Source organism: Camelus ferus, chromosome 35 (genome assembly GCF_009834535.1).
Source record: "Camelus ferus isolate YT-003-E chromosome 35, BCGSAC_Cfer_1.0, whole genome shotgun sequence".
NCBI classification, from domain to species: domain Eukaryota; kingdom Metazoa; phylum Chordata; class Mammalia; order Artiodactyla; family Camelidae; genus Camelus; species Camelus ferus.
In genome coordinates this window covers 14,194,111-14,207,857 of record NC_045730.1, presented here as the reverse complement: position 1 = coordinate 14,207,857, position 13,747 = coordinate 14,194,111, and the positions used below count along the sequence as shown (strand labels likewise).

General features: G+C 36.0%; 1 protein-coding gene and 1 pseudogene across 1 annotated transcript in view; one reads left to right on the top strand and one right to left on the bottom strand.

Annotated features, from left to right (window-relative positions):
• GPR158 (G protein-coupled receptor 158) overlaps positions 1-13,747 on the top strand; it is a 304,199-nt gene that overhangs the window by 129,730 nt on the left and 160,722 nt on the right. Inside the window, exon 3 of the mRNA XM_032474100.1 lies at positions 12,537-12,639. Coding sequence (XP_032329991.1) covers positions 12,537-12,639 — 103 coding nt within the window. The remainder of the gene's footprint in view (positions 1-12,536; positions 12,640-13,747) is intronic.
• On the bottom strand, positions 469-2,146 carry LOC102508718 (annotated as a pseudogene).

Genomic DNA, 13,747 nt, shown 5'->3' with positions numbered 1-13,747 from the left:
TCAGTGATATATCAGATCAAAGTTGAATTAATTAATCTTTAGTGTTTTTAATTATTATCAATGAAAATACATAGATCCCACTGCAGAAGAGAGGTCTTGTAATATGAGAATGCTTTGCTCTTATATCAGTGTTTTATATTTAAGTTACATAGATAAATAGGTGATGTTGAAAACCATGCTGTTTCTATCCTCAAAATCAAATAAATGTATGATTACATTCTAGAGTCTTATCAAGAGTCACTGTGAAACAGTATGTAAAGATACTTACTACTTTTGCCAAATACAATGTAACAGGCCACCAGAGGCCATAGCATGTACTTTTAACTTTTGGTAATGTGGCAATTTTCAGTGGTTTCAGGGTCCCTTCTTACTTTCTGTTGCTGCTATTACTACTACTAATAAAATGATAGTAAAGGTAAAGAGAAGGAGAAAAACAAAAGAAAATAAATTAAATCTCTTGTAGTTTTTCTAAATATTGTTTTGGTTTATCGTTCGACTGGAAATCAATTTTCCAAGGTTTGGAAAGAAAACAAAAGCATCTTTAAAATTCACAGCGTGTATTTCAGGGGTCTCGTGATTTACCGTTGCCAGTGCGGCTAGCTTGTCATGCTCCCCTTTCTCCATGTCAGCTGGTTCTGTGGCTATCAGGGCACTTAACTGTTTCCGAGCACAGGAGAGGAACAGTCCCAAGCTGGACAGACTTCTTTGGTGGATGACTTGATCAAGCCTTTTCTGCTCCTTTACATACTCTATCAATTCCTCTCTTGTTCTCTTCATGGCCTCTTCCACAGCCTTTTCACTATGTTTCTGCTCTTGTATTATTGCTGCCTTAACAGCTTTCCTGACTAATTTTTCTTTGCTCTTGTATAGCTTTTTGAATCTCCTAAGATACTTTCTCTTGATCTTTTGTGTGCTCAGTCTTCCATAACTCCGTTTCTTCGGTGTGAGCTTTTCCCAAGTGTTTTCTTTCCTCTTCTATGGCTTTTAAAACTGCTTCTTTCATTTCTTCTTTCTCAAGCTTTGCAGCAGATACTAATGCTTCTTTATTTCTTTGTCTTTCTTCCTTCAAACCTTTTTCCAATATTTCCTTCTGTTCTTGAGGTTGCTGAATCAAAGCTTCCCTTATTTTTTCTTTTAACAGTTCCTTCTCTGTATCTAGCATTTCAAGCAGCCGCTGATGCTGAATATTTAACAACTTCTCACACTTGAGTGCTTATTTCTCAGTTGCAGAAATGTATTGTTTTTCAATTGCTTCTACTTGTTGCTTAACTGAAGACTGCAGTAGTGCCTTATATTAATCCACAATGATGCTGAGGGCTCATGACCAGCTTCCCTTATGTCTTCTAATTCTTGTTTATGTTTTTCCTGAAGTTCTTTGTATCTATCTTGAAAATAAATGCCCTCTTGCTCTTTTTCTTTAAGGGAATCTTTTTCTAAGACACTATGTTTTTCCATCAATGATTCCACATCCTCTTTAATTCTCTGTTTTCCTTCTTCAGAAACTTTGAGTTTCATCTCCAGACTTGCAATTTTCTGCTGAAGCTGTATGTTTGATACATTGGCTCCAGGATCCTCAGAATCACCCACAGGAGCAATTGTTCCATTACTTTTCTCATCAGTTAAACCCAATGGAAAAAATGAGATATCCAGATGAGTGTGCGTTGATTGCTGACTCTGTGCTTTAGGAACCGTCTGACTGACAATGCTGTTGTCTGTATGTGTATTCTCTGGCGAGGAAATGATGGGCTCAGAAGAGAGGAGCCAACAGAAGGAGAAGTGTGGTCATGGTCCAGTACAATTTCAGGAGAAGCTGGGGCAAGATGGACTCCAGCTACTTTATTCCACTTTGGCATCAGTGGCAACGTCAGCGAAGCTCTACCATAAATTCTGGAAGGCAGTTTACAATGGAAATTCCATTTTTCCCTGTAGGAAAAGCAGCCCAAGGAATAGCTGGAGATGTAGTTTGGGTTTCACCATTCCCACCAAAAATCTCTGCTGCCTCCAAACCACCAAAATCATCATCATCCATTCTTCAAGGGCACCTGCGCCCCGCGCTCGCTGCCGCCGCCGCCGCCCGCCCGCGCGGCCAGGTGAGCCGCCCCAGCACTCGGCCCCGCACACGAGCGCCCAGGGCGCGACCCCAGGACCCGGGGGAACCGCCGCCCCAGTCACCCGAGCCGGGGCAGCCCTCGCACCTCTTGTTTCTATTATTTCTGTTTTGAAAACAGTTCTCAAACTTGTTGCTACTCATTTGTTAAGTATGATCTTTTTTCCTCTGGCTACTTTAAGATTTGTGTGTGTGTGTTTGGTTTTCCAGTTAGACTATGATCTTTATCCACTTTGGGGTATATAGCACGTCTTGAATTGGTAGCTAGATATATTTAGTCTAACGTTGCTTCTATCTTCTCCCTTTATGTGACTCCAAATACATGTATATTAGATCCCTTTTCTATATTTGTATGTACTTTATGTTCTTTTGAATAATTTTATTCAATTTAGTTTTCCAGCTTCAGACTGGGTATTTTCTGCTAACCTGTCTTCTAGTTGGCTTCTCCTTTCTTCTCTGGTATCCAATCTTGGTTTTGTTAGTTTCAGAATATCTATTTTATTTTTTTTCTAAAAATTAGTTTCCAGTTTTTCTAAAAATAGTCCTCTACTTTCTTGGACATGTTGATTATCGCTATTTAAAAATTGCTGTCAGTAGTTTGAGCACCTGGTCATTCGTGGATCTGTTTCTATTGTCTGTTTATTTCTTGGTATTTGGTCATTTAAGAGTGATTGCCAGACATTGTGTTGTTATAGCACATTACCTTCTTCCAGAGAGGCTTTACCCTGTCTCTGATAAGTAACTAGATAGAGACAGATCACCTTAATCTAACCAGTACTTGATCTTTCCCAAAGATAGACAGAATTCAGTGAAACACTCAAACTACTCCTTATTTACTTCTACATGTATAACATTCTAGGGGGCTCACTGAGATATTTACAAGGGCCCTTCATCCTTGAAAGATCCTAAATTCCAATTAGGAATTTAACGTTGTGATCCTGCCAAAAACTTAACTCTGTTTCTCTTCAGCATCTGCTTTGTTTCTTTGATTTTCACTCTAGACAGCTGAAAAATGCAACAGAAATGTTTGAGTCTCAGTCTTATTTCTTTGCTTTTTCATTCCCTCTAGGATTTTGTCCTTAAGGCTTGAGTATACTTGCAGCCCTCAAATTGATTAATTTTTTTCCTGAGGACTGTAAGATTACCAAAACTTTGCTGGCTTCTCTACTTCTTACCATCTACCTGTCTGGATTCTGAGTCTTCCCCCAATGCCTCATATCATAAAATACTCAGTTTGATATGTAAATAAGGAATATAGAATATCTGTAGATTTTCCTTATTTCTGTGATCTTGGCCTCTTGATTTGGGCTCCATTGTCAGCTTTCTGATGCCTCCACATAGGAAGGTAGGTTAATTCATTCATTTGTTTGTCCCTTCATTCCTTCCTTCTGTTTTATCTGGATGTTCTAATTGGTTTTGGTGGGAATGTCATCCCACTATAAAATAATGTATCACAGCCAGAAATTATAGTCAGTTCCTTCCTTCTTTCATTTCAGTAATATTTATTGAGTACCTACTATATTCCAGGCACTGTGCTAGGAATTGGGGCTATTGCTGTGAAGAAGATTGTACCCAATGTCCAGGTTAAAAAATAGATTGTTACCAGTACCTCAGAAGCCCCCTGTATGCTCCTCTGTCATTCTATACCCATCTGCCCCACCAAAAGGTAACCATTATCCTGAAGTTTATGTTATCACTTCTATTCTTTATCATTTCACTTATGTATATGTGCTTAAACAATACTTTATTAAAATTTTACAAGTTTTTGAATTTTATAAAATTGAAATTATATATTCTTTCATTGATTTCTTTCTTAGTATGGCAATTTGTATTTTGCAAACAGTTGACTACTCAGAAACATACATGAGGCTCTTTAGCTATGAACAAGGTAGCAACTTTGATTTTGCTTTTGTGCTTATGGGTTGTAAGCTCTTTGAGAATTAGACCATGACTTTGTTTCACTTTGTTGCTGCAGCAAAGAGCATACAATGGAGCTCAGGAAACAAGAGCTAAATTAAGTCAAAAATAAGAGAGAAGTCCCCACTGCTTATGATCTGTGATCACAGGAAGCACAGGGAGTCAAAGGTAGAGCAGAGATGTGTCATAGTGAGTTTGTGTTTTAGTGGAGGGCATTGTTCTATTTTTAAAAGTGTTGAGCTATTAAGAACTTATCTTTATCAAGCCTTTGGGGCTTTTTTTCTGTAAGAAGGTTTAGAAAATTGGCTCGCTCACTCAATGAGATACAATCGTAACATTTTCCTGAGTCAGTTTCAACCCCCACAAAGCATCTTGCTGTGTGTCAGTGTGAAGTTAGACTTGTAATGCGTCTGCACCAGATGCTGCATTGCCATTCGTTAGCCCTGTATTGTGAGATTTGGCCACTGCATATAACAAAAACACTTCAAAAATTAATAATAGAAAATAATTTCTTTTTTCATTTTAACTATGTCAGAAAAGAAACATCCCTTCACATACACACCCCCTACCCCCAAGTCCATCAAGCTTTTTAAACCAGGTTCTCTGGCAGCTAATGAATAATAGAGACAAATGTAGTTCTTTTCCTCCCTGGTGAAATGCTGCATTATTTGTTATTCATGAGTTCTTGTTTTCCTGGAAGATGGTTTGATGAAATATGTGGGTGATGTGTACCCTATCATTGCCTGGAGGCCTTTTAGATTTCCCCTCTTTGAGTGTTTCCTTTTGTTTTAATAAACTTTGCTGATAGTCGTGGAGAAATATCACCAGATGTTATTATAATTAACCTGTTTTAATACCAGCTTCCCCCAAATCCACTCCCAAATGACTAGATTCAGCATTTTACAGCATTTCTTCACAAGTTACATTAAAGGAGTAAAATAAAAATAAAAGCTGCTGGCTTTTTAAAATAACCTGTAAGACCCAGTTACTACTTCATTTTGCCAGGTCAAGCCTTTCGTCTGTCCTTATGCCTCTGTGGTGTTGCCATCAGAACAAGGCTTGAATAAGGCTCAGCAAATTCTTTATAGCAGGAAACCCTTTCCAGAATTAAATAAGTCTTCTGTCAAAGAAGAATAGAACTGTGCTTTTGCCACCAAAGAGAAAGAAATGACAATTCAGACTGTTGTGGACTCCCTAGTTTCCACTGCTATGCTTGCTGAGTGTAGTTTAGGGATAAGCACCTGTGAACTGGCCTCAGGATTCTCCCTGGACCTGAAGGGCTTCTGTTTTCAGAAATTCAGGTAGGGAAGAGATACTCTATTGATATGCTGTGAAATGAAGATTCATTTTCTAAACTCTGAGCTGAGGACTCTGCTTTGGGAAGGGAGGGGCTTATTTTTTAAATTTGTAACAGGCATGGGAATTAACTGCATTTCTTAAAATACGTATCATATATGCATTTTAAAATTAATAACTTTCACATACATGAAGCTTAATGATCCAGCAAACTAATCCATTTGGAATATTGCTTGAAACCAAGAAGAATGAAAAAAATAAAGTTCTTGGAACAATCAAAATAGATTCCCAAGTGAGTAGATGGTAGCATCTGCTCCTGTTTATGGGATGTTACTATGCACTTATATTTCATGGAAACTAATTATTCTCCTGGGGTTGAATCCTGGCTCTGCTGCTTAAAGCTTTGGGCAAGTTACCTTAGCAGTCTGTGCCTTAATTTTCTCATCTTTAAGATGGAGATAATAATAGAATTGATGTAGGGTTAAATGTGTTAATGCTTATGCACTGCTTAGAACAGGACCTGACATATACCAAACACTGAGTAAATGTGAACCATTTACTATTATGTTATTTACTCTTACTTTGTTATATATTATCTCATGTACTCTAGCTTTGTATGTTTGCTGATCTAGTTTCCTTGTATACAGGCAATTATAACTGTAATATAGCAGGAAAAAGACACTTCTAGAAATAAATCTGTATTTTACAATTAAAGTATGACAACAAAATTAAAAAGAAAGAAGAAAACATATAAAAACTAAGCAAAAGAACTCAAAAAGTCCAGCAGTCTGGGCTATTTGGTGAATGAGAAAATAGCTATAAACTATCAATAGCTCCAGAGGGCATTAGTGTATTTAAGCACAGTTCAGTAATGATTCTGACTCATGAAAAAAATGTTAAATTTTGTTCATGGTGTTCAGTCCAGAGAAGCCAGAAAACGTTTCACATTTTAGGAGGATTCTAAAACAAAGTTAAAAAAAAAGAAAAGAAAAGAAAAGAAAGAAAGGTGTTTAAAAGGTTTGTAGAGGATTTTGAATTGTGAATTTTATTGTATTTGCATTTTTGCCCTCTTTCAGTCTAAATTAGTTTTTCTTCAGAATGACATGTAAATGTGATCCGTAGGCACAAGCATTGTTTGCATTAAATGCCAAACAAGACTTCCCCTGTACATATTTGATTTTGGCCTTCATTTTAGCCATTTCATTGCTCTATAGTATCTCCATACAAAATCTTCATAGTTCAGGCTAGCCAGGTTTTGCCCTGCATTTCTGTTTACCAGGAGTTAAGAAGGATCGTATGTCATGCCAATTACGTATTGCAATATAACCTGTAGTCTTTACATAACTATTGTTGAGGAAGAAAGACTATTTTGCTCTAAACTCCTTTTTTATTTTTAATCGTGTTAAAAAATATGTAACACAAAATTTACCATATTAATCATTTTTAAATGTACTGTTCAGTAGTATACATTACTTTCACATTGTTGTGGAACAGATCTCTAGAACTTTCTCATCTTACAAATTGAAACTCTGTGCCCATTAGACAACTTCTCATTTCCCACTGCCCCATGTCCCTTGCAACCACCATTCCACTTTATTTTTCCATGAGTTTAATTACTTTAGATACCATAGATAGGTGGAATAATGCAGTGTTTGTGATGTTTGTAACTGGCTTATTTCATTGAGAATAAAGTGCTCAGGGTCCATCCATGTTGTTGTATGTGACAGGATTGCCATCTTTTTTAAGGCTGAGTAATAATTCCATTGCATATGCATATCCACATATTCTTTACTTAATCCATTGGTGAACATTTGAGTTTCTTCCCCCTCTTGGCTATTATGAATAATGCTGCAGTGAACATGGGTGTGTAAATATCTTTTCAAGACCCTGCTTTCAGTTCTTTTGGATATATACCCAGAAGTGGGATTATTGGATCACATGGCAATTTTTTTTTTTTTTTTTGGCTGTTAAGTTCTATATATCAGCCCCTTATTGGATATATGATTTGCAAATATCTTCTCCCATTAAGTAGGTTGCCTTTTCATTTTGATGATGGTTTCATTTTCTCTTCAAAAGCTTTTTAGTTTCATGTAGTCTCATTTGTTTATTTTCGCTTTTGTTTCCCTTGCCTTTGGAGTCGGATCCACAAAAATATCATAGATGTCAAAGAGCTTAGGAGTTTTCTTTTAGGAGTCTATAATGGCCTACTTTAAATTGATAACAACATAAATTCCAAACTGCTATTTTCTCTCTGGGTCTCAGGGTGAGTGAGAGTACACATGCGCCCTTTAAAAGGGGAATCTGAGTTTCCGGTAGCACTTTAGTTTTCTAAGCCACATGTTTTTTGGGCTCATCTTCCTGTTGCAGATCCCAGGGGTTGGGGTGCTTGATGTCGGGCACTAACCCCTTGCTCCTCCAGAAGAAGTGCCAGACTGGTGAGATTCCTCCCTATTTTGTGTCATCACTCCAAGAGTGGGGCTTTTGTTAAGATTGTGTCTCTCCCTTTCCTACCCATCTCAGTGTGGTCCTTTTATTCTTTGTTGTGGAGAAACAGGTCATCTCATTTTCAGATCTTCACAAAGAAATGATTCATCTGTAGCTGTAGATTTGGTGTATCTGTGGGAGAAAGTGAGATCAGGGTCTTCCTAGGTTGCCATTTTGGACCCCCCCCCCCCGATGTCATTACTTTTGTTTGTCTTCTCTAATATCTTTCAGCAATGTTTCCTGGTTTTTAGTTTATAAGTCTTTCACATCCTTGGTTTAAATTTGTTTCAAAGTATTTCATTCTATTCGAAGCTATTATAAATGAGATTTTTAAAAACTCCTTCTGGATTGTTCATTGTTAGCATTTAACAGTCAACCAACTTTATATTTTGATTTCATATCCTGGAACTTAGCTAAATATGTTTATTAGTTACAAAAGCTTATTTTTGGCAGGGGATGGGGATCTTTAGGGTTTTCTACATATGAGATCATGTCATCTGCAAACAGAGGTAATTGAACTTATTCATTTTCTTTTTGGCTGCCTTTTATTTATTTTTCTTGCCTAATTGCTCTTGCTAGGACTTCTAATACTGTGCTGAACAGAAGAGGTAACAGTGGGCATCCTTTCCTTGTTTCAGCTTTTCACATTCATTGAATGTGATGTTAGTTACAGGCTTTTCATATATGACTATTATTATGTTGAGATAGTTTCCTTCTATTCCTAGTTTGTTGACAGTTTTTATCATGAAAATGTGTTGAATTTTATCAAATGCTTTTTCTGCTTTAATTGAAATGATCATGTAGTTTTTGTCCTTCATTCTGTGAATGCGGTGTATTACATTGATTGATTTTTGTAAGATGAACCTTCTCGTATCCCAAGAATAAATCCTACTTTGTCATGGTATATATCCTTTTAATGTGATGTTGAATATGGTTTGCTAGCATTTTGTTAAAATTTTTCACAACAATACTAATCAGGATTATTGGTTTGCAATTTTCTTTTCTTGTATTATCTTTGGCTGGCTTTGATATCAGAGTAATGCTGACCTCATAAAATGAGTTAGGAAGTGTTCTCTCTTCAATTTTTGGAACAGTTTGAGAAATATTGATGTTAATTCATCTTTAAATGTTTGGTAGGCTTGTCCTATGAGGCTATCTTGTCCAATGAGGCCTGGGCTTTTCTCTATTAGGAAGTTTTTGATTACTGATTCAGTCTCCTTACTAGTATAAAGTTTGCTTAGGTTTTTCATTTCTTCATGACTCAGATTTGGTAGGTTGTATACTTCCTAGCAATCTATCCATTTTGCTCTATATTCTTAACCACCATCTCTTCCCATCTGGATGTGGATTACTCTTAGGAACCTAACTATGATTATGTGTTCTCTAGAGCTCTCTTTAGGAAATCTCTGCTGATGGCTTGGTAAGGTTCATCAAAGAAGGCATGCAATCTTGTGAGCACCTACCTCACTCACAAGGGGGCTATAACTCTTAATATAAGAAACTTAATGTTTATCAAAGGCCATCATGGAAGAGCTACCCTTATGGAACAAGAAGGGCTGTTTTTTCAATTTCTACCCTCTTGGACTTCTATAAAGTTAAAGTAGAAAAATTTAGATTTGAATATATAAAATAAATATCTTTAATATCTAAAATGATTATCTTAAATGAATGTTAGAGTTAAAGTCTGAAGTTTCTCCTATATTTAATGAAGATTTTTGCTTATATTCTAAATTCCTAAGGAGAAAACATTACAAAAGGCAGATATTCAGTCCAAATACAATAAAGAAAGGTTGAGTAGTCACTACACTTATGGAGATTAAAAAAAAAACCAAACTAGCTTGACTAATAAACCAATTGCCTCATTTTTAAAAAGGTAAAAGTTTGGTTGGAGGTGGCCAAATTGGAGTAGCTATAGAATGGTGGTGGTGGATGGAGCATGAAAGTATGGCAAGTTGAGTGAAAAATTACAATCATTAAGAGAAAAATAAGCCAAGATCACTTGTAACACTCCAAGACAAGTGTATGTAAGCAGCAGCACATTTAGGTCCACACAGGCTCCACAATCTTGGAGTGTATGCTTCAGAGTGATATTCTTTTATTGAATTTAACTGGTTGAACATTTAAAAATTTTTCTTTGAGAATATAAGATAATTTAAGACTAAAACAGTTTGAGGTAACTAATAATTCATATTGCAGTATTTCCCATAATTAGGAAGCATTTTTTTAAGTTCAGGGGACTTTATATTTGGTGATATTTATCTAATCAAGTAGATTTTTTATAAACTTGATTTTTCTTTCAGCTCTATAGTTAACTTATATTAAAGAGGTATTCTTGTTCCAATAAACTTTCAGATCTGCCTTAGACATTTAAAATTCTCATCTGAGTCAGTGTTGCATTGCCAAGTGACATTACCAGGGATTTAGTGCTGATTGAATGAATAGCGTTAACCTCCAGTGAAGCAGAATATTTAAAGTACACTGCTATATTCTTAGTGTCCAAGACTTGTTTTACCTGGACGTATCTTGGCCAGATGAATGTTTAGTTGGTGTAACTCACAAGAAATTCCATGTTATGCACTTAGTATCGCTGTCTAGTTAATTAAATAATGACACCTCATTGAATTGCTCTTCTCAGTATCCTTTGCTTCGTCCTTTCTGCCTCACCTCTTAGCCTCCTAAGGAGGGTCCCAAGTCTCACCACTTATTTACTTCACTGCCTACAGGCACTCCCTTAATGGTCTAGTCTTCTCTCATGGCTTTATCTGTCATCTGTAAGCAAATGAATCCCAAATTATACAGCCCAGACATCTCTCCTAAATTCCATACTACTTTATCAGACTGCCTATTTGATATTGAGAATTAAATTTCAAATAGACACTTCATTAACATTTGTAAAACTGAATTTCTGCTCTTTTCTCCAAATCGACTTCACCTGCAGCCTTTCCCAGCTCAATGATGGCATCTCCATTCTTAAGGTTGCTCAGACCAAGATCACTGGAGTCATCCTTTATTCTTCTCTTCCTCTTATACCCCATATTGCACCGGTTAGGACATCTTGGTAGTTCTGCCTTCTTCAAACTGGACCTGCATCTGACTGAGTGATTGTTCTTACAAACTAAAAAATAATAATAAGGCTTTAGAGAATTTAGGAGAACAGCCCAAATCCACATAGTAAGTGATTAAAGTCAGAATTCAAATATGTATTTTCTGACTGACCACAAATAATATGATCTCTTCACCATACTAGTGCTTCTCCAAAGTAATTGTTATAATTGCCCTTTTGTTTATACAATTCAGAAATATGATCTGATCCACTATATGACGGGGCCTTTATAAATAGTATATGTTAATTCATTCAGGTCCTTTAGGAATTCTCTAGGCACACAATAGTTATTTCATAGACACTTGCCAACTCAGTTGAACTGCCTGGTGCTCATCTGCTCTTGTATTTTGCTCTGGGTGAAGAACTGTGTTTTCAATTGAAAGATATAATTGGGTATGTGGGTGTTGGGTGGGGTAAAAAAGGGGGGTATTAATTATATAAAATATTCAAGAAGGTATTTTAGAAAGCTCTTTTTTCAAAGGTTTTCTTGGTATAATATGTGAATTTAGAGCATGTATTAGCTCTTGCTACCTTACATATAAATGCTTTACTATTTGCTGGAGTTTTCAATGATATGCAGTAATCAATCTTGTTACCAGTCATTAAAACTTAGATTGTAGGAGCATTATTTAGATAATTTAGAATTTTCTCTCAAGGGCCTTTGTATCAGAGGGACACTTTATAACTTTTAAATTCACTAAATTCCTAGCTCCTCTAATAGATTATAATGGCAAAAAGGCAAAAAGGTTGAGATCTTGTTAAAGAGATATCAGAAAAGAAGTTTCAGTGTTGATTAAATTCTTGAAACACTCTGCTTTACTGATAAACTGTATTTTAATAGAAGTTATTCCATGCTTATGTAATTGAATGTAACAGAAATCAAGTATGTTACACTGAATTTTGCTAGGGTTCAGTGATATAATTGAAAGAAGCCAATATTAAGCTTTAGGGAGCTGTCCATTATGTGTATCTGTGTAACATGTTTGGAAAGCCAATCATTGTTTTTCTTCTTTTTATGTGCATGTATAACATTTATCTATGAAACAGATTTTAGGTAAAAAGCACTTTGGATTATTAGTTCAACTTTTTTTTCTTTTCTAAATTTACAATTTAAAGTTTACTTGCTTTGTTATTCCATCAATTTGTATTTTTTATTTGGAGGGTGAAATTTGATAAATACTTAATTCATGGGCAGTTTCCACATATTAACTTATATATATCTGTCTGTCCGTCTAGCTACTTACCGACCTTTGCTCTGGTGGAAATATTTAGCACGGAATCACTTAAAATATTCTTATAGGCTTAGGAAATGTCTCTTAAAGCAGTAAGATGATATTTGAGACATTGAAAAAACCTATGTCTATAATTACTTCCTATGGCAATTGACTGAGATAAAGACGTATGGCAAATGCAGCTGTAACGGCATATATTTAGAAAGGAAACTCAGTTTGCTACTTCTAAAAAAAAGTCTGTTGGCCAACAAACCTAAAATAAAAGTTCAAAAGTGGGACATTTTATTTCTGGAAAGTACGATAGTTCTGTTACCAGTTGCAATGACAGATAGCTGTGCATCTTTATACTGTGAAATAGACTGTGATCAACTGTATTGCTGTCTTTTCTGTTTCATAGTGTATGCCAATTAAAGGCCTAGGATTCGTGCTTGGAGCCTATCAGTGCATTTGCAAAGCGGGATTCTATCATCCTCGAGTCTTCTCAGTGAACAACTTTCAGAGTAAGTGCCCTTTGCTTCTGTGCATATATGTGAATACATCTAATATCTACCATAATTAATTACTCAGACTTTCTATTAACCTTGTGGAGCAAGATGATTACATTCCCACTGGTTTGGCATTGTTTCATCACTTAAGGAGTGTTTTGCTTCAGTTTGTCATCTCCAGTCCTCTGGATTACCACCAGAAAATGTGTTTGCTTTAGGCATATTTTCATTTTCAATACATTTTAAATGCCTGAAAATATTGTAGCTACTCAAATAAGACCAATTGGGATTCACTTATTGAGAACTGTTGCATAAAATTCCTAAAACTAATATTGCTAGTTTGCTTATTTATTTATCAATCTGTTTATATGTTAGGTCTCTACACTACATGAAGAATTTCCACAAAGTTAATATCTTAAAGCAACAGAGTCTTATTATCACACAGTTTTAACTGGTTAGCTTTTCAGTCAGAGGTTAGCTGGTTCCTCTGCACAGGCTCTTACTGGGCCAAAATCAGGGTGTCGCCTGCGATGTGATCAGATCCGAGGCTCAGGGTCTTCTTCCAGGTTCATTCTGGTCATTGGCAGAATTTGGTTCCTTGCAACTGTATATGTGTGAGGTCCCCTAGATGCCAACCTGGGCTTACATTCAGCACCTAGAAGTCTCCTCAAAGCCTAGTCATGTGACCCTCTCAGCTTTGCACCTTACTTTTCAAGGCTACCAAGAAAATTTTCCCAGTTTGTTCAAGATGGAGTCTCCTGTAATGTAATCGTGGGAGTGACTATCCTATCACTTTGCCATGTAATGTAACCTAATCGAAGGAAAGGCTACCCCGTTATATTTACAGGTCCACCCACACTCAAGGAGAGGTGATTATACAGGGCAGATACAGGCTATCTCATTTTATTGTACTTTTCTTTAGTGCACAGCAAAGATATTGTACTTTTCTTTTCTTTTCTTTTTTTTAACAAATTAAAGGTTTGTGGCAACCCTGTGTTATCAGATGATAATTAGCACTTTTTCACAATAAAATATTTTTTAATTGAGGTACGTACATTATTTTCTTTAAACATAATGCTCTTGGGCACTTAATCGACTATATGCTGTATGCATAACTTTTATA